Source organism: Ascaphus truei, unplaced genomic scaffold (assembly GCF_040206685.1).
Source record: "Ascaphus truei isolate aAscTru1 unplaced genomic scaffold, aAscTru1.hap1 HAP1_SCAFFOLD_1467, whole genome shotgun sequence".
NCBI lineage: Eukaryota > Metazoa > Chordata > Amphibia > Anura > Ascaphidae > Ascaphus > Ascaphus truei.
Genome location: NW_027454352.1, coordinates 30,999 through 50,000, shown reverse-complemented (window position 1 = coordinate 50,000; position 19,002 = coordinate 30,999). Strand labels below are relative to the sequence as shown.

General features: G+C 57.2%; 1 protein-coding gene across 1 annotated transcript; it reads left to right on the top strand.

Annotated features, from left to right (window-relative positions):
- Positions 1-4,552: 4,552 nt before the first annotated feature.
- On the top strand, positions 4,553-18,269 carry CUNH6orf47 (chromosome unknown C6orf47 homolog). The gene is made up of 2 exons (XM_075581652.1): positions 4,553-5,484; positions 16,227-18,269. Exon 2 carries the CDS (start codon positions 16,227-16,229, stop codon positions 16,917-16,919), a length of 693 nt encoding a protein of 230 aa, XP_075437767.1. The 5' UTR covers positions 4,553-5,484; the 3' UTR covers positions 16,920-18,269.
- The last annotated feature ends 733 nt before the right edge of the window (positions 18,270-19,002 follow it).

Genomic DNA, 19,002 nt, shown 5'->3' with positions numbered 1-19,002 from the left:
TGTCTCTGTCTGTCTGTCTGTCTGTCTCTGTCTGTCTGTCTCTGTCTGTGTCTGTCTGTCTGTGTCTGTCTGTCTGTCTCTGTCTGTCTCTGTCTGTCTCTGTCTGTCTCTGTCTGTCTGTCTCTGTCTGTCTCTGTCTGTCTGTCTCTGTCTGTCTCTGTCTGTCTGGCTCTGTCTGTCTGGCTCTGTCTGTCTCTGTCTGTCTGGCTCTGTCTGTCTGGCTCTGTCTGTCTGGCTCTGTTTGGCTCTGTCTGGCTCTGTCTGGCTCTGTCTGTCTGGCTCTGTCTGTCTGGCTCTGTCTGTCTGGCTCTGTCTGTCTGGCTCTTTGTCTGTCTGGCTCTTTGTCTGTCTGGCTCTTTGTCTGTCTGGCTCTTTGTCTGTCTGGCTCTGTCTGTCTCTGTCTGGCTCTGTCTGTCTCTGTCTGGCTCTGTCTGTCTCTGTCTGTCTGGCTCTGTTTGGCTCTGTCTGGCTCTGTCTGTCTGGCTCTGTCTGTCTGGCTCTGTCTGTCTGGCTCTTTGTCTGTCTGGCTCTTTGTCTGTCTGGCTCTTTGTCTGTCTGGCTCTTTGTCTGTCTGGCTCTTTGTCTGTCTGGCTCTTTGTCTGTCTGGCTCTTTGTCTGTCTGGCTCTGTCTGTCTGGCTCTTTGTCTGTCTGGCTCTTTGTCTGTCTGGCTCTTTGTCTGTCTGGCTCTTTGTCTGTCTGGCTCTGTCTGTCTGGCTCTTTGTCTGTCTGGCTCTTTGTCTGTCTGGCTCTTTGTCTGTCTCTGTCTGTCTGGCTCTTTGTCTGTCTGGCTCTTTGTCTGTCTCTGTGTCTGTAACACATGATCTGTGTGTGCAGGTGCATCATGGGAATATATCCTGAAGACCCCGGCAGCTCCCCCTCTGTATAACCACGGTACGTTTATATATAGTTCAGCGACTGATGCAAGAGCCAGTCCCAAGAGTTGGCGCTGTAATACGCGGAGCGCGCGGGATGACAGCTTGAGACTAGAGTCTCTGAAATCTCGTGAGGATTTAGTAAACGCTCTGACGCGCTCCGAAGTGTGTTTTTTATATAGAAATCTTATATATATATATATATATCTATATCTGTAACACGTGATCTGTGTGTGCAGGTGCATCATGGGAATATATCCTGAAGACCCCGGCAGCTCCCCCTCTATAACCACGGTACGTTTATATACAGTCCCTGCTCCCAAGAGCTGGCGCTCTAATACATACACGGAGCGTGGGTGATGACCGCTTGACTAGAGTCTCTGACGTGTCCGCAGTGATGTTTTGGTAAACGCTCTGACACGCCGTGTATTTCCCTCGCACGTTATTTATATCCGCGCGTCGTATAAGCTAACGTGTGCGGACGTGTAATTACATGTGACTAGCTCCAAGTCGCAGCTAAATTCCCGTCCTGTTACGCGGCCTGCGATATTATTATTATTATACCTTCGTGTTTGCACAACGCGCGCGCGTGTAGTAACATTCCCCTCTGAGGTGTAATGCTGCATTAAATTCAGTGTGCGCCTCCCCACGTGCAGCGGGAGTGTCACTCCTTGTTTCACACCTGCAAATACGAGTGTTATTTGCATTCATTCATATCTGACATTTACACACACGTCTTTATTTGCACTAATTGCTGTATTTGTGTACAGTGTACGACGACGTCGCCGGGAGAGGCGTGGGCGGCTTCCTATATACACAGGAGATCGCAGTGTATATACCCTCCATCTTGGTATGTGTATATATCCCGCTAACCGCAGAGGACGTGCCTTAGACACGCGGCTTGTCACAAGAGCTGACGATCCAGTGTGGTGAGCGCGGGTGATGAGAATTCAGACTAGAGTCTCTGAGAGATGTGATGTTTTGGTAAACGCTCTGACACGCTCGCACACGGTATATAGCTGCACACGAGATGTATACTAAGGATGTGCTTAAACAGTAGTTGCTGTAAGTCATGTCCCAATCTAGTCGGGCTCCATTTTGATCTCCGGTGACCCCCCTAGTTACTGGGGGGGGGGACAAGGTGGCTGGAGCCTCCCCCTTCTATCTTTGACTAGATCTAAAAAGTAAGATGCCCATAAAATGTTTTCTAATCTGGACCCCGTGGAGATGTAGTGTAAGAGTCCAGCGCGACACCGCAACGCTTAGTGGGCGGCGAGAACTGCACATGGGGAACCTAACCCATGAAGTGCTTTAGGGTTACTCGCTGTTGAAACATTTGTTGTGTCAACATTTCTCCTGTTTCCATGTTGCAGGTCACCGGGATGTCGGCCATGTATGGGTTTTTTCACACCACCCCCAAGAACCAGAGCGGTTTCCACCATGCCGGGCTCCGGTGTGACGACACGGAGAACCAGCATGGCAGGCGGTGACTTCATCTGAATCTGGGGAACACCCACTGAATTTTTAGGCTCAACGGGGGCTTGCAGGGGGCCCTGCCACTGGTTGGCGCCCACGACGTGCGAAGAGAATGCTGTTGGGTTCCTGCTGGTGGGCTGTGACCCCACCGGTGGTCTTGCCATAAGGGAGACCCTGCAGCCCTCACGCCGGGCTCCCCATGTCATGTAGGGTGTGAGCGGGACGCCTAAACTTGCATGAAGTCCATCGGGGAGGTAGCGTTACTCCTCCGTATCCCCGGCAGTCAACGTCTTCTTGGAAGAGTTCAGCTGGCGTCGGGCCCCTGGGTGCGTCTCGGGGCCCCTGGGTGCGCCTCCGCTGGAGTTTCGTTCCTCGGTTTTTAACCAATGTGAAGAGTTGATGGAAACTTTAATGTTGTGTGTTGTACGATAATGCGTTCATGTCTTGTGTAAATAAAAATGTTAACTGTTTTTTTTACTCGTATTTCAGTGTTTTCGATACGTTAACTTTGCAGACTTTTTATACATAAACACGATTTTCTGGTGGGAAACCTTCACCCTCAGAAAAGGAGCGCGATTACAGTGCCCACAATGCGTGTAAATGAGAACATGACTGGTTATTTGTAGTTTTGGTGTAGAACAAATTAGTGACGAGAGAAGATCTACAGAACGTGTAATTAAAGTTATATTTAGGGTAGGGTGTACCAAAAACCCAGTGCTGAGCCTGGCCCTGATAATGCAGAATCGGGTCACCCTGCATTACACATAGATACAGGACTGTGTGAGCCTGTCCCTGATACTCTGCAGTCAGGTTACCCTACATCACATATACACCCAGGACTGTGTGAGCCTGTCCCTGATACGCTGCAGCCAGGTCACCCTACATCACATATACACCCAGGACTGTGTGAGCCTGTCCCTGATACCCTGCGATCAGGTCACCCCACATTACATATACACCCAGGACTGTGTGAGCCTGTCCCTGATACTCTGCGATCAGGTCACCCCACATTACATATACACCCAGGACTGTGTGAGCCTGTCCCTGATACTCTGCGATCAGGTCACCCTACATTACATATACACCCAGGACTGTGTGAGCCTGTCCCTGATACTCTGCAGTCAGGTCACCCCACATTACATATACACCCAGGACTGTGTGAGCCTGTCCCTGATACTCTGCGATCAGGTCACCCTACATCACATATACACCCAGGACTGTGTGAGCCTGTCCCTGATACGCTGCAGCCAGGTCACCCTACATCACATATACACCCAGGACTGTGTGAGCCTGTCCCTGATACCCTGCGATCAGGTCACCCCACATTACATATACACCCAGGACTGTGTGAGCCTGTCCCTGATACTCTGCGATCAGGTCACCCTACATCACATATACACCCAGGACTGTGTGAGCCTGTCCCTGATACGCTGCAGCCAGGTCACCCTACATCACATATACACCCAGGACTGTGTGAGCCTGTCCCTGATACCCTGCGATCAGGTCACCCCACATTACATATACACCCAGGACTGTGTGAGCCTGTCCCTGATACTCTGCGATCAGGTCACCCCACATTACATATACACCCAGGACTGTGTGAGCCTGTCCCTGATACTCTGCGATCAGGTCACCCCACATTACATATACACCCAGGACTGTGTGAGCCTGTCCCTGATACTCTGCGATCAGGTCACCCTACATTACATATACAAACAGGACTGTGTGATCCTGTCCCTGATACTCTGCGATCAGGTCACCCCACATTACATATACACCCAGGACTGTGTGATCCTGTCCCTGATAATCCAGAGTCCATGTAAAACCAGCACTGTGCTCCTCATGACCGTTCTGTTCTGACTGACAGATTAAATCTGTCAGTGGGGATATTGGATACCGAGGCTTGAGCCTCATTACTCCAAGTTCTCTTGTTGAGTGAATTGTCGCACTCTTTAGGAAGCTTCTTGATCTGTGTTACTTGCCACAGTTGAGTTGGTTTCACAGGGTCAGCGCTGTGATGGGTGTCTGCTCCTCTGGCAAAGTCTGCCCCTTTATAATCTGGAGTCAAACGGTCAACGCAATATCTCCTCCCATAACCCTTTGCATGAGTGGCCTGCAGAACCAGAATATCCTGGGGGGAGGGAGTGGGTGAAACACGAGCCTCTCTGTCCTGATAGACAGGGGGGGGGGGAGGAGAGTGTCCCAGTGGGTGTCTCTTGTTGCTCTCCGCAGCAGCTGCACCCTTCTGGAATTCCGGCTATGAAGAAGAAAGGAGCTGGAAAGAGGACAGAGGGAGGAGGGAGAGGAGCCGGGCCTAGGAGAGGGGAGGGGGACGTACAGGCCGAAAAGAAGGAAGGAGAGACGAAGGAGAGAAGCTCACTGGAGGTGAGGCGGATTAACGGAAGGAAACCGTCTCGGAGGAGGAGAGACGTTACAGAGCGGAGAAGGAGGGGGGAGAGAAAAGTCTGAGAAAGGGGTGAAGGTAAAAGGGGACCAAGGAGAAGGAGGAGGAGAGAGCGGCAGGAAGTGATTCCCAACGCAGGGAGGAGAGGAGAAAGTTTGGGGGGGGTGGGCGGTGAAGGAGGAGAGGTGGGACGGAGAAGCCTAGACATGTTCTGAAAGTGTGGTTGAAACTGGGAGAGAGGCAGAGGCTGAAGAGAAGCTCTACTGCCACCGTCCCCACCACCGTCACCGCCGCCGGCAAGGGGCGACCAAGACAGGAGGGTGGCGGGGGGGAGAGACCGCGGAGACAGGTGAACAAGGGAGAGGGGCTGAAGAGAAGTTGGAGAAGACCCCACCACCATCACCGCCACCACCGCCGGCAAGGGGCAAACAAGCCAGAAGAGGGCGGGCGGAGAGAAACGGTGAACGAGGGAGAGGAGAAGAGGGGCTGAAGAGAAGTTGGAGAAGACCCCACCACCATCATCAACATCGCCGACATCTCCATCATCATCATCACCACCGCCGCCATCATCTCCGCCACCACCACCATCATCATCATCATCATCACCACCGCCGTCGCCATCATCTCCGCCACCACCATCATCATCACCACCGCCGGCAAGGGGCAAACAAGCCAGAAGAAGGGGTGCGGAGAGACACTGGAAGCGAGCGAACGAGGGAGAGAGAAAGAAGGTGAGACGGGGGGGAGGGAGAGAGAGAGGTGAGACGGGGAGGGAGAGAGAGGTGAGACGGGGAGGGAGAGAGAGAGGTGAGACAGAGAGGGGGAGGGAGAGAGAGGTGAGACGGGGAGGGGGAGAGAGAGAGGTGAGACAGGGAGAGGGGGAGGGAGAGAGAGAAGGTGAGACAGGGAGAGGGGGGGAGAGAGAGAGGTGAGACAGGAAGAGGGGGAGGGAGAGAGAAAGGGGAGATGGAGGGGGAGAGAGAGAAGGTTAGGGAGAGAGAGAGAAGGGAAGAGGGGGAGGGAGAGAGAGAAGGTGAGAGGGGGAGGGAGAGAGAAGGTGAGACAGGGGGAGGGAGAGAGAAGGTGAGACGGGGAGAGGGGGAGGGAGAGAGAGATGGTGAGAGGGGGAGACAGAGAAGGTGAGACAGGGAGAGGGAGGGAGTGAGAAGGTGAGACAGGGAGAGGGAGGGAGAGAGAGAAGGTGAGACAGGGAGAGGGAGGGAGAGAGAGAAGGTGAGCCAGGGAGAGGGAGAGAGCGAAGGTGAGAGAGGGAGGGAGAGAGAGAAGGTGAGAGGGAGGGAGAGAGAAGGTGAGCCAGGGAGAGGGAGGGAGAGAGCGATGGTGAGACAGGGAGAGGGAGAGAGAGAGAGAAGGTGAGACAGGGAGAGGGGGAGGGAGGGAGAGAAGGTGAGACAGGGAGAGGGAGGGAGAGAGAGAAGGTGAGACAGGGAGAGGGAGGGAGAGAGCGATGGTGAGACAGGGAGAGGGAAGGAGAGAGAGAGGTGAGACAGGGAGGGGGAGAGAGAGAAGGTGAGACAGGGAGAGTGAGGGAGAGAGAGAAGGTGAGACAGGGAGAGGGAGGGAGAGGGAGGGAGAGAGAGAAGGTGAGACAGGGAGAGGGAGGGAGAGAAAGAAGGTGAGACGGGGAGAGGGAGGGAGAGAGAGAAGGTGAGACGGGGAGAGGGGGAGGGAGAGAGAGAGAGAAGGTGAGACAGGGAGAGGGGGAGGGAGAGAGAGAGAGAAGGTGAGACAGGGAGAGGGGGAGGGAGAGAGAGAGAGAAGGTGAGAGAGGGAGAGGGGGAGGGGGAGAGAGAGAGAAGGTGAGACGGAGAGGGAGGGAGAGAGAGAGGTGAGACAGGGAGAGGGAGGGAGAGAGAGAGGTGAGACAGGGAGAGGGAGGGAGAGAGAGAGGTGAGACAGGGAGAGGGAGGGAGAGAGAGACATGTCTGTCTGCCTGCCTGTCTTCGTGTGTCTGTCTGTGTCTGTCTCTGTCTGTGTATCTGTCTGCCAGCATGTCTGTCTCTGCCTGCGTTTGTGTCTGCCTGTGTATCTGTCTTGCCAGGTTGTCTGCCGGCATGTCTGTCTGTCTGCGTGTCTGTCTGCTTACATGTCTGCCTGCGTGTCTGTCTGCCTGTGTGTACTGCGTGTCTGTTTGTCTTCCTGCACCTCTGTCTGCCTGTGTGTGTCTGTTTGTCTGCCTGCGTGTCTGTCTGCCTGCGTGTCTGTCTGCCTGCGTGTCTATCTGCCTGCGTGCCTGTCTGCCTGCGTGTCTGTCTGCCTGCGTGTCTGTCTGCCTGCGTGTCTGTCTGCCTGCGTGTCTGTCTGCCTGCGTGTCTGTCTGCCTGTCTCCTGTCTGCCTGCGTGTCTGTCTGCCTGTCTCCTGTCTGCCTGCGTGTCTGTCTGCCTGCGTGCCTGTCTGCCTGCGTGTCTGTCTGCCTGTCTCCTGTCTGCCTGCGTGTCTGTCTGCCTGTCTCCTGCGTGCCTGTCTGCCTGCGTGTCTGTCTGCCTGTCTGCCTGCGTGCCTGTCTGCCTGCGTGCCTGTCTGCCTGCGTGCCTGTCTGCCTGAGTGTCAGTCTGCCTGCGTGTCAGTCTGCCTGCGTGTCTGTCTGTCTGCCTGCGTGTTTGTCTGCCTGTCTGCCTGCGTGCCTGTCTGCCTGCGTGTCTGTCTGTCTGCATGTCTGTCTGCCTGCGTGTCTGTCTGTCTGACAGTGTCTGTCTGCCTGCGTGTCTGTCTGTCTGCATGTCTGTCTGCCTGCGTGTCTGTCTGTCTGCATGTCTGTCTGCCTGCGTGTCTGTCTGTCTGACAGTGTCTGTCTGCCTGCGTGTCTGTCTGTCTGACTGTGTGTCTGCCTGCGTGTCTGTCTGTCTGACAGTGTCTGTCTGCCTGCGTGTCTGCCTGTCTGCCTGCGTGTCTGTCTGCATGTCTGTCTGCCTGCCTGTCTACGTGTGTCTGTCTGTGTCTGTCTCTGTCTGTGTATCTGTCTGCCAGCATGTCTGTCTCTGCCTGCGTTTGTGTCTGCCTGTGTATCTCTCTGCCCGGTTGTCTGCCGGCATGTCTGTCTGTCTGCTTACATGTCTGTCTGCCTGTGTGTCTGTCTGCCTGTATGTATGTCTGCGTGTCTGTTTGTCTGCCTACACCTCTGTCTGCCTGTGTGTGTCTGTTTGTCTGTCTGCCTGCGTATCTCCCTGCGTGTCTCCCTGCGTGCCTGTCTGCCTGCGTGTCTGTCTGCCTGTCTCCTGCGTGCCTGCCAGCCTGCGTGCCTGTCTCCTGCGTGCCTGTCTGCCTGCGTGTCTGTCTGTCTGCGTGTCTGTCTGCCTGCGTGCGTGTCTGTCTGCCTGCGTGCCTGTCTGCCTGCGTGTCTGTCTGCCTGCGTGCGTGTCTGTCTGCCTGCGTGCGTGTCTGTCTGCCTGCGTGCGTGTCTGTCTGCCTGCGTGCCTGTCTGCCTGCGTGTCTGTCTGTCTGCGTGTCTGTCTGCCTGCGTGCGTGTCTGTCTGCCTGCGTGTCTGTCTGTCTGCGTGTCTGTCTGCCTGCGTGCGTGTCTGTCTGCCTGCGTGCCTGTCTGCCTGCGTGTCTGTCTGCCTGCGTGCATGTCTGTCTGCATGCCTGTCTGCCTGCGTGTCTGTCTGCCTGCGTGCCTGTCTGCCTGCGTGCCTGTCTGCCTGCGTGTCTGTCTGCCTGCGTGCCTGTCTGCCTGCGTGTCTGTCTGCCTGCGTGCCTGTCTGCCTGCGTGTCTGTCTGCCTGCGTGCCTGTCTGCCTGCGTGCCTGTCTGCCTGCGTGTCTATCTGCCTGCGTGCCTGTCTATCTGCCTGCGTGCCTGTCTGCCTGCCTGCGTGTCTGCCTGTCTGCCTGCGTGCCTGTCTGCGTGTCTGTCTGCCTGCGTGTCTGTCTGCCTGCGTGTCTGTCTGCCTGCGTGTCTGTCTGCCTGCGTGTCTGTCTGCCTGCGTGTCTGTCTGCCTGCGTGCCTGTCCGCCTGCGTGTCTGTCTGCCTGCGTGCCTGTCTGCCTGCGTGTCTGTCTGTCTGCCTGCCTGCATGTCTGTCTGCCTGCTTGTCTGTCTGCTTGCGTGTCTGTCTGCCTGCGTGTCTGCCTGTCTGCCTGCGTCCCTGCCTGCGTCCCTGCCTGCGTGTCTGTCTGCCTGCGTGTCTGTCTGCCTGCGTGTCTGTCTGCCTGCGTGTCTGTCTGCCTGCGTGTCTGTCTGCCTGCGTGTCTGTCTGTCTGCCTGCCTGTCCGCCTGCGTGTCTGTCTGCCTGCGTGCCTGTCTGCCTGCGTGTCTGTCTGTCTGCCTGCCTGCATGTCTGTCTGCCTGCTTGTCTGTCTGCCTGCGTGTCTGTCTGTCTGCCTGCGTCTGTCTGCCTGCGTGTCTGTCTGCCTGCGTGTCTGTCTGCCTGCGTGTCTGCCTGCGTGTCTGTCTGCCTGCGTGTCTGTCTGCCTGCGTGTCTGTCTGTCTGTCTGTCTGCCTGCGTGTCTGTCTGCCTGCATGCCTGTCTGCCTGCCTGTCCGCCTGCGTGTCTGTTTGCCTGCGTGTCTGTCTGCCTGCGTGCCTGTCTGCCTGCGTGTCTGTCTGTCTGCCTGCCTGCATGTCTGTCTGCCTGCTTGTCTGTCTGCTTGCGTGTCTGTCTGCCTGCGTGTCTGTCTGTCTGCCTGCGTCTGTCTGCCTGCGTGTCTGTCTGTCTGCCTGCGTGTCTGCCTGCGTGTCTGCCTGCGTGTCTGTCTGCCTGCGTGCCTGTCTGCCAGCGTGTCTGCCTGCGTGTCTGTCTGCCTGCGTGCCTGTCTATCTGCCTGCGTGTCTGTCTGTCTGCGTGTCTGCCTGCGTGTCTGTCTGTCTGCCTGTCTATCTGCCTGCGTGCCTGTCTGCTTGCGTGCCTGTCTATCTGCCTGTGTGTTTGTCTGTCTGCCTGCGTGTCTGTCTGTCTGCCTGTCTATCTGCCTGCGTGCCTGTCTGCCTGCGTGTCTATCTGCCTGCGTGCCTGTCTGCCTGCGTGCCTGTCTGCCTGCGTGCCTGTCTATCTGCCTGCATGTCTGTCTGTCTGTCTGCGTGCGTGCCTGTCTATCTGCCTAGGTGTCTGTCTGCCTGCGTGTCTGTCTGTCTGCCTGCGTGTCTGTTTGCCTGCGTGTCTGTCTGCCTGCGTGTCTGTCTGCCTGCGTGTCTGTCTGCCTGTCTGCCTGCGTGCCTGTCTGCGTGCCTGTCTGCCTGCCTGCGTGTCTGTCTGCCTGCGTGCCTGTCTGCCTGCGTGTCTGTCTGTCTGCGTGTCTGTCTGCCTGCGTGTCTGTCTGCCTGCGTGTCTGCCTGCGTGTCTGTCTGCCTGCGTCTCTGTCTGCCTGCGTGCCTGTCTATCTGCCTGCGTGTCTGTCTGTCTGCCTGCGTGTCTGTCTGCCTGCGTGTCTGTCTGCCTGCGTGCCTGTCTGCCTGCGTGCCTGTCTGCCTGCGTGTCTGTCTGCCTGCGTGTCTGTCTGCCTGCGTGCCTGTCTGCCTGCGTGTCTGTCTGTCTGCCTGCGTGCCTGTCTATCTGCCTGCGTGTCTGTCTGTCTGTCTGCCTGCGTGTCTGTCTGTCTGCCTGCGTGCCTGTCTATCTGCCTGCGTGCCTGCGTGTCTGTCTGTCTGCCTGCGTGCCTGTCTATCTGCCTGCGTGCCTGTCTGCCTGCGTGTCTGACTGCAAGCCTCTCTATCTGCCTGCGTGCCTGTCTGCCTGTCTATCTGCCTGCGTGTCTGTCTATCTGCCTGCGTGTCTGTCTGTCTGCCTGCGTGCTTGTCTATCTGCCTGCGTGTCTGTCTGTCTGTCTGCCTGCGTGCCTGTCTATCTGACTGCGTGCCTGTCTGTCTATCTGCCTGCGTACCTGTCTGCCTGTCTATCTGCCTGCATGCCTGTCTCTCTGCCTGCCTGTCTATGTGCCTGCGTGCCTGTCTATCTTCCTGCGTGCCTGTCTGCCTGTCTGTCTGCGTGTCTCTCTGCCTGCGTGTCTGTCTGCCTGCGTGCCTGTCTCTCTGCCTGCCTGTCTATCTGCCTGCGTGCCTGTCTATCTGCCTGCGTGCCTGTCTGCCTGTCTGTCTGCGTGTCTCTCTGCCTGCGTGTCTGTCTGCCTGCGTGCCTGTCTGCCTGCGTGTCTGTCTGCCTGCGTGCCTGTCTATCTGCCTGCGTGCCTGTCTGCCTGCGTGTCTGTCTGCCTGCGTGTCTGTCTATCTGCCTGTGTGTCTGTCTTTCTGCCTGCGTGCCTGTCTATCTGCCTGTGTGCCTGTCTATCTGCCTGCGTGCCTGTCTATCTGCCTGCATGCCTGTCTATCTGCCTGCGTGCCTGTCTGTCTGCGTGCCTGTCTATCTGACTGTGTGTTTGTCTATCTGCCTGCGTGCCTGCCTGCGTGTCTGCCTGCATGCCTGTCTGTCTGCCTGCGTGCCTGTCTATCTGCCTGTGTGTCTGTCTATCTGCCTGCGTGCCTGTCTATCTGCCTGCGTGTCTGCCTGCCTGGCTGTCTGCCTGCGTGCCTGTCTGCCTGTGTGCCTGTCTATCTGCCTGCGTGCCTGTCTATCTGCCTGCGTGCCTGTCTGCCTGCCTGCCTGCCTGTCTGTCTGCCTGCGTGCCTGTCTATCTGCCTGCGTGCCTGTCTGCCTGCCTGCCTGTCTATCTGCCTGCGTGCCTGTCTATCTGCCTGCGTGCCTGTCTATCTGCCTGCGTGCCTGTCTGTCTGCCTGCGTGCCTGTCTATCTGCCTGTGTGTCTGTCTATCTGCCTGCGTGCCTGTCTGCCTGCGTGCCTGTCTATCTGCCTGCGTGCCTGTCTGTCTGCCTGCGTGCCTGTCTATCTGCCTGTGTGTCTGTCTATCTGCCTGCGTGCCTGTCTGCCTGCGTGCCTGTCTATCTGCCTGCGTGTCTGCCTGCCTGGCTGTCTGCCTGCGTGCCTGTCTGCCTGCGTGCCTGTCTGCCTGCGTGCCTGTCTGTCTGCCTGCGTGTCTGTCTGCTTGCGTGTCTGTCTGCCTGCGTGTCTGTCTGTCTGCCTGCGTCTGTCTGCCTGCGTGTCTGTCTGCCTGCGTGTCTGCCTGCGTGTCTGCCTGCGTGCCTGTCTGCCTGCGTGCCTGTCTGCCAGCGTGTCTGCCTGCGTATCTGTCTGCCTGCGTGCCTGTCTATCTGCCTGCTTGTCTGTCTGTCTGCGTGTCTGCCTGCGTGTCTGTATGTCTGTCTGCCTGTCTATCTGCCTGCGTGCCTGTCTGCTTGCGTGCCTGTCTATCTGCCTGTGTGTCTGTCTGTCTGCCTGTGTGTCTGTCTGTCTGCCTGTCTATCTGCCTGCGTGCCTGTCTGCCTGCGTGCCTGTCTGCCTGCGTGCCTGTCTATCTGCCTGCGTGTCTGTCTGTCTGTCTGCGTGCGTGCCTGTCTATCTGCCTGCGTGCCTGTCTGCCTGGGTGTCTGTCTGCCTGCGTGTCTGTCTGTCTGCCTGCGTGTCTGTCTGCCTGCGTGTCTGTCTGCCTGCGTGTCTGTCTGCCTGTCTGCCTGCGTGCCTGTCTGCCTGCCTGCGTGTCTGTCTGTCTGCGTGTCTGTCTGCCTGCGTGTCTGTCTGCCTGCGTGTCTGCCTGCGTGTCTGTCTGCCTGCGTGTCTGTCTGCCTGCGTGCCTGTCTATCTGCCTGCGTGTCTGTCTGTCTGTCTGCCTGCGTGTCTGTCTGCCTGCGTGCCTGTCTGCCTGCGTGCCTGTCTGCCTGCGTGCCTGTCTGCCTGCGTGTCTGTCTGCCTGCGTGCCTGTCTGCCTGCGTGCCTGTCTGCCTGCGTGCCTGTCTATCTGCCTGCGTGTCTGTCTGTCTGTCTGCCTGCGTGCCTGTCTGTCTGCCTGCGTGCCTGTCTGTCTGCCTGCGTGCCTGTCTGTCTGCCTGCGTGCCTGTCTGCCTGCGTGCCTGTCTGTCTGCCTGCGTGCCTGTCTGTCTGCCTGCGTGCCTGTCTGTCTGCCTGCGTGTCTGTCTGCCTGCGTGTCTGTCTGCCTGCGTGCCTGTCTGCCTGCGTGCCTGTCTGCCTGCATGCCTGTCTGCCTGCGTGCGTGTCTGTCTGTCTGCCTGCGTGTCTGTCTGTCTGCCTGCGTGCCTCTCTATCTGCCTGCGTGCCTGAGTGCCTGTCTGTCTGCCTGCGTGTCTGTCTGCCTGCGTGCCTCTCTATCTGCCTGCGTGCCTGAGTGCCTGTCTATCTGCCTGCGTGCCTGTCTGCCTGTCTATCTGCCTGCGTGTCTGTCTGTCTACCTGCGTGTCTGTCTATCTGCCTGCGTGCCTGTCTATCTGCCTGCGTGTCTGTCTGTCTACCTGCGTGTCTGTCTATCTGCCTGCGTGCCTGTCTATCTGCCTGCGTGTCTGTCTGTCTGTCTGCCTGCGTGCCTGTCTATCTGACTGCATGCCTGTCTGTCTATCTGCCTGCGTACCTGTCTGCCTGTCTATCTGCCTGCATGCCTGTCTCTCTGCCTGCCTGTCTATGTGCCTGCGTGCCTGTCTATCTTCCTGCGTGCCTGTCTGCCTGTCTGTCTGCGTGTCTCTCTGCCTGCGTGTCTGTCTGCCTGCGTGCCTGTCTCTCTGCCTGCCTGTCTATCTGCCTGCGTGCCTGTCTGCCTGTCTGTCTGCGTGCCTGTCTATCTGCCTGAGTGCCTGTCTATCTGCCTGCGTGCCTGTCTGTCTGACTGCGTGCCTGTCTATCTGCCTGCGTGCCTGTCTGTCTGTCTGTCTGCGTGCCTGTCTATCTGCCTGCGTGCCTGTCTATCTGCCTGCGTGCCTGTCTATCTGCCTGCGTGCCTGTCTGTCTGTCTGCGTGCCTGTCTATCTGCCTGAGTGCCTGTCTATCTGCCTGCGTGCCTGTCTGCCTGTCTGTCTGCGTGCCTGTCTATCTGCCTGAGTGCCTATCTATCTGCCTGCGTGCCTGTCTGTCTGCCTGCGTGCCTGTCTGCCTGCGTGCCTGTCTGCCTGCCTGCGTGCCTGTCTATCTGCCTGCGTGCCTGTCTGTCTGCCTGCGTGCCTGTCTGCCTGCGTGCCTGTCTGTCTGCCTGCGTGCCTGTCTATCTGCCTGCGTGCCTGTCTGTCTGCCTGCGTGCCTGTCTGCCTGCGTGCCTGTCTGCCTGCGTGCCTGTCTGCCTGCGTGCCTGTCTGCCTGCGTGCCTGTCTGCCTGCGTGCCTGTCTGCCTGTCTGTCTGCCTGCGTGCCTGTCTGCCTGCGTGCCTGTCTGTCTGCCTGCGTGCCTGTCTATCTGCCTGCGTGCCTGTCTGCCTGCGTGCCTGTCTGCCTGCGTGCCTGTCTGTCTGCCTGCGTGCCTGTCTGTCTGCCTGCCTGCGTGTCTGCCTGTCTGCCTGCCTGTCTGCGTGCCTGTCTGTCTGCCTGCGTGCCTGTCTGCCTGCGTGCCTGTCTATCTGCCTGCGTGCCTGTCTGTCTGCCTGCGTGCCTGTCTGCCTGCGTGCCTGTCTGCCTGCCTGCGTGTCTGTCTGCCTGCCTATCTGCCTGCGTGCCTGCCTGTCTGCGTGCCTGTCTGTCTGCCTGCGTGCCTGTCTATCTGCTTGCGTGCCTGTCTGCCTGCCTGCGTGCCTGTCTGCCTGCGTGCCTGTCTGCCTGCGTGCCTGTCTATCTGCCTGCGTGCCTGTCTGTCTGCCTGCGTGTCTGTCTGCCTGCCTGTCTGCCTGTCTGCCTGCGTGTCTGTCTATCTGCCTGCGTGCCTGTCTGCCTGCCTGTCTGCCTGTCTGCCTGCGTGCCTGCGTGCCTGTCTGCCTGCGTGCCTGCCTGTCTGCCTGCGTGCCTGTCTGTCTGCGTGTCTGTCTGCCTGCCTGTCTGCCTGTCTGCCTGCGTGTCTGTCTATCTGCCTGCGTGCCTGTCTGCCTGCCTGTCTGCCTGTCTGCCTGCGTGCCTGCGTGCCTGTCTGCCTGTCTGCCTGCGTGCCTGCCTGTCTGCCTGCATGCCTGCCTGTCTGCCTGCGTGTCTGTCTGCCTGCGTGCCTGTCTGTCTGCCTGCGTGTCTGTCTGTCTGCGTGCCTGTCTGCCTGCGTGTCTGTCTGCGTGCCTGTCTGCCTGCGTGTCTGTCTGTCTGCGTGCCTGTCTGCCTGCGTGTCTGTCTGTCTGCGTGTCTGTCTGCCTGCGTGCCTGTCTGCCTGCCTGTCTGCCTGCGTGCCTGTCTGTCTGCCTGCGTGCCTGTCTGCCTGCCTGCGTGCGTGCCTGTCTGCCTGCGTGCCTGTCTGCCTGCATGCCTGCCTGTCTGCCTGCGTGCCTGCCTGTCTGCCTGCGTGCCTGCCTGTCTGCCTGCGTGCCTGTCTGCCTGCGTGCCTGCCTGTCTGCCTGCGTGCCTGTCTGTCTGCCTGCGTGCCTGTCTGCCTGCCTGCGTGCGTGCCTGTCTGCCTGCGTGCCTGTCTGCCTGCGTGTCTGCCTGTCTGCCTGCGTGCCTGCCTGTCTGCCTGCGTGCCTGTCTGTCTGCCTGTCTGCCTGCGTGTCTGTCTGTCTGCGTGTCTGTCTGCCTGCGTGCCTGTCTGCCTGCGTGCCTGTCTGTCTGCCTGCGTGCCTGTCTGCCTGCGTGCCTGTCTGTCTGCCTGCGTGCCTGTCTGCCTGCCTGCGTGCCTGTCTGTCTGCCTGCGTGCCTGTCTGTCTGCCTGCGTGCCTGTCTGCCTGCCTGCGTGCCTGTCTGTCTGCGTGCCTGTCTGTCTGCCTGCGTGCCTGTCTGTCTGCCTGCGTGCCTGTCTGCCTGCGTGCCTGTCTGCCTGCGTGCCTGTCTGCCTGCGTGCCTGTCTGCCTGCGTGCCTGTCTGTCTGCCTGCGTGCCTGTCTGTCTGCCTGCCTGCGTGTCTGTCTGTCTGCCTGCGTGCCTGTCTGCCTGCGTGCCTGTCTGCCTGCGTGCCTGTCTGTGTATCTGTCTGTGTATCTGTCTGTGTATGTATGCATGTATGTAAAGGTATCAGTACCGTGTTAGCCGAGCTTAATAATCAAAAATAAATAGATGATACCGTTCTGTGGCTAACGAAATGCTTTTATTTGTGCGAGCTTTCGAGATACGCTGATCTCTTCTTCCGGCGATGTTACAATGAATGAAGCAGAAAAGGGTTTTACTTGAAAACAGTGCATCCTGGGATGTGTCTGTGACTGAAGCCTATCCCTCCCCCCTGTGCAGTGTGAGATTTTAGGACCTGAGGTGTTAAAAGGTCCCTGAATGTTAGTGATATAAGAGTGTGTATGTGTGTGTATATATGTAAATATACATATATACATTTATAAAGCGCCCACAATGTATACAGCGCTTTACAAAAAGGTGTGTGTGTGAGTGTATACCAATGGTGTGGGTACGTGTGGAAATGTAAGAGGGTGTTGCATTACTAAAAGTGTGTGTAGATACTATGTGGTCCCTATTGGTATATAGGGAAAGAATTACTAATATATATATATGTCTGTGTATCTATCTCCTTTTTACCTTTTTCTTCCTTCTCTCCCCCCCTCCCCCTCTCTCTCTCTCTCACCCCTCACTGATGCTCTCCTCTCTCTCATCCACTTACAGATGTTCCTCCATCGCTCCATTCCCTGGCCCTCTCCCCCATCCTTCCTCTTGAAGCTTCTCCGCTCCTCACCACCTCCTCCTCCCCCCGACCCTCACGACCCTCCAGAGAAACGCTCGCCCTGGACCTTCCCCACCATCCCCCTGCCCCCTTTGCCCCCTCTCCCTCCTCTCCGCTCCCTGCTCTCCTGGAAGGGAGAGAGTCCCACCACGTCCTCCGCTCCGTCCAACATCGACGCTCAACACTTCCAGATCTGCTTCAACCTCGTCCGCCACATCTTCGATGTCTGCACCCTGTTGTGTCTCTGGCTCTGCTCCCCTATTTTTAGGGTGGCCCTGGACGTTTTTGGACTGCAGGGGGCCGTCAAGCTCTGGATCCACGGGCTGGCGGTCTTCGTGGCCACGACGTACGGCGTGTACCTCCTGCTGTGGCTGGCCCAAGAGTACCTCCTCCAGTTGGTGGCTCTCTACGGCATCCTGCAGACCTTGGTCTTGGCCATCAGCCTGAAGGCGGAGAGAGAGGAAGAGAGGGGGAGAGAAGAATCGGATAAAGAAGAGGAAGAGCAGGAGGAGGAGGAGGAGGGAGGAGAGCGAGGGCAAGAGGAGGAGAGGTGGGCGGGAGGGAGCGCGGATGAAGAGGAAGGGTCTGAGGACGGGTGGGAGAGCGAGGGAGAGGAAGAAGAGGAGACGGCATGAGTTGAACCAACCATTCCCGGTGGACAGGCTGTCTGCCGAGTGTCACCTAACCCCCGTTGACTGGAGAGCGAGAGAGGGCAGAGAGACGCAGAGCGTCGCGCTCTTGTTGACTGTTGAGAGGGACGGGAGCAGAGCGTCGCTCCGTCAAAGAGACACTAGGAAACGTGGATTGCCCAAATACAAATGGGGGTGCAATGGTCTTATAAAGAGGGGATATTCCCATTGGAAGGGGCACTTCGGGGATGTGAAGAGATGGTCTGTAAGGGGTGTGTTCTTATAACAGGGGTTCCCCCCATAGGAAGGGGCACGTCAGGGCTGTGAGATGTTCTTATAAGGGGTGTGTTCTTATAATAGGGGATCCCCTCATAGGAAGGGGCACGTCAGGCTTTGAGGAGATGTTCTTATAAGTGGGGTGTTCTTATAACAGGGGTTATAGGAAGGGGCACGTCAGGGCACAATTATTTATATAATTATTTTGTAAGTATTTGTACATTTCGTTTTTACTGTGAATTAAGGTTCATATTGGTGATGTAACACACCCTGTACCAGAATGCATTGCAAATCCAGAGCCAGACACAAAGATGAGGACTACAGGGACCAGAATGCATTGTACTGGCCATTTATACACTGAAAAAACTAACCAAAAATGGAAATATTACTATGTGCTCATTCACATGTCTTAGACAGGTCTGCACCCCTGCCTTTCACCATTATCCCCCAGCATACAGCGCTCCCACTGCAGCAAGGGATTCTGGGAAATGACATGCAGCCCTGCCTTTCACCATTATCCCCCAGCATACAGTGCTTCCACTGCAGCAAGGGATTCTGGGAAATGACATGCAGCCCTGCCTTTCACCAATATCCCCCAGCATACAGTGCTTCCACTGCAGCAAGGGATTCTGGGAAATGACATGCAGCCCTGCCTTTCACCCATTATCCCCCAGCATACAGTGCTTCCACTGCAGCAAGGGATTCTGGGAAATGACATGCAGCCCTGCCTTTCACCATTATCCCCCAGCATACAGTGCTTCCACTGCAGCAAGGGATTCTGGGAAATGACATGCAGCCCTGCCTTTCACCCATTATCCCCCAGCATACAGTGCTTCCACTGCAGCAAGGGATTCTGGGAAATGACATGCAGCCCTGCCTTTCACCATTATCACCCAGCACACAGTGCTCCCACTGCAGCAAGGGATTCTGGGAAATGACATGCAGATGAGCACACAGTTCCACGTTTTGCTTCAAATCCATGACACATGTATATACACATTGTGTATACCACGTGTGTGTTTAACGTTTTGATACCACTATGTGTATTATTACAAAGTAAAGTCTGAGTTTTGCAATTTAGTGCTGTAATATCTCATTTAAAGCCAGGGCCTGGCACCTCTAGGACTGGCACAGGGGGATAGGGGAGATACAGAGCCTGGCACCTCTAGGGCTGGCACAGGGGGATATACAGAGCCTGGCACCTCTAGGGCTGACACAGGGGGAGATACAGAGCCTGGCACCTCTAGGACTGGCACAGGGAGATACAGAGCCTGGCACCTCTAGGGCTGGCACAGGGGGATATAGAGCCTGGCACCTCTAGGGCTGGCACAGGGGGAGATACAGAGCCTGGCACCTCTAGGGCTGGCACAGGGGGATATACAGAGCCTGGCACCTCTAGGGCTGGCACAGGGGCATATAGAGCCTGGCACCTCTAGGGCTGGCACAGGGGGATATACAGAGCCTGGCACCTCTAGGTCTGGCACAGGGGGAGATACAGAGCCTGGCACCTCTAGGGCTGGCACAGGGGGAGATACAGAGCCTGGCACCTCTAGGGCTGGCACAGGGAGATACAGAGCCTGGCACCTCTTGGGCTGGCACAGGGGAAGATACAGAGCCTGGCACCTCTTGGACAGGCACAGGGCGATATACAGACCCTGGCACCTCTAGGACTGACACAGGGGGATATACAGAGCCTGGCACCTCTAGGGCTGGCACAGGGGGATGTACAGAAGATAATCAGTAAACAATCTAAATTGTATTCACAGTTGAAAAGGAAAAACAAAATTTATACCATAAACTTACAACAAAGGTA

Excerpts from the sequence above, each read along its gene's own strand:
- CUNH6orf47 (XM_075581652.1), top strand. The coding sequence starts at position 16,227 with ATGTTCCTCCATCGCTCCATTCCCTGGCCCTCTCCCCCATCCTTCCTC.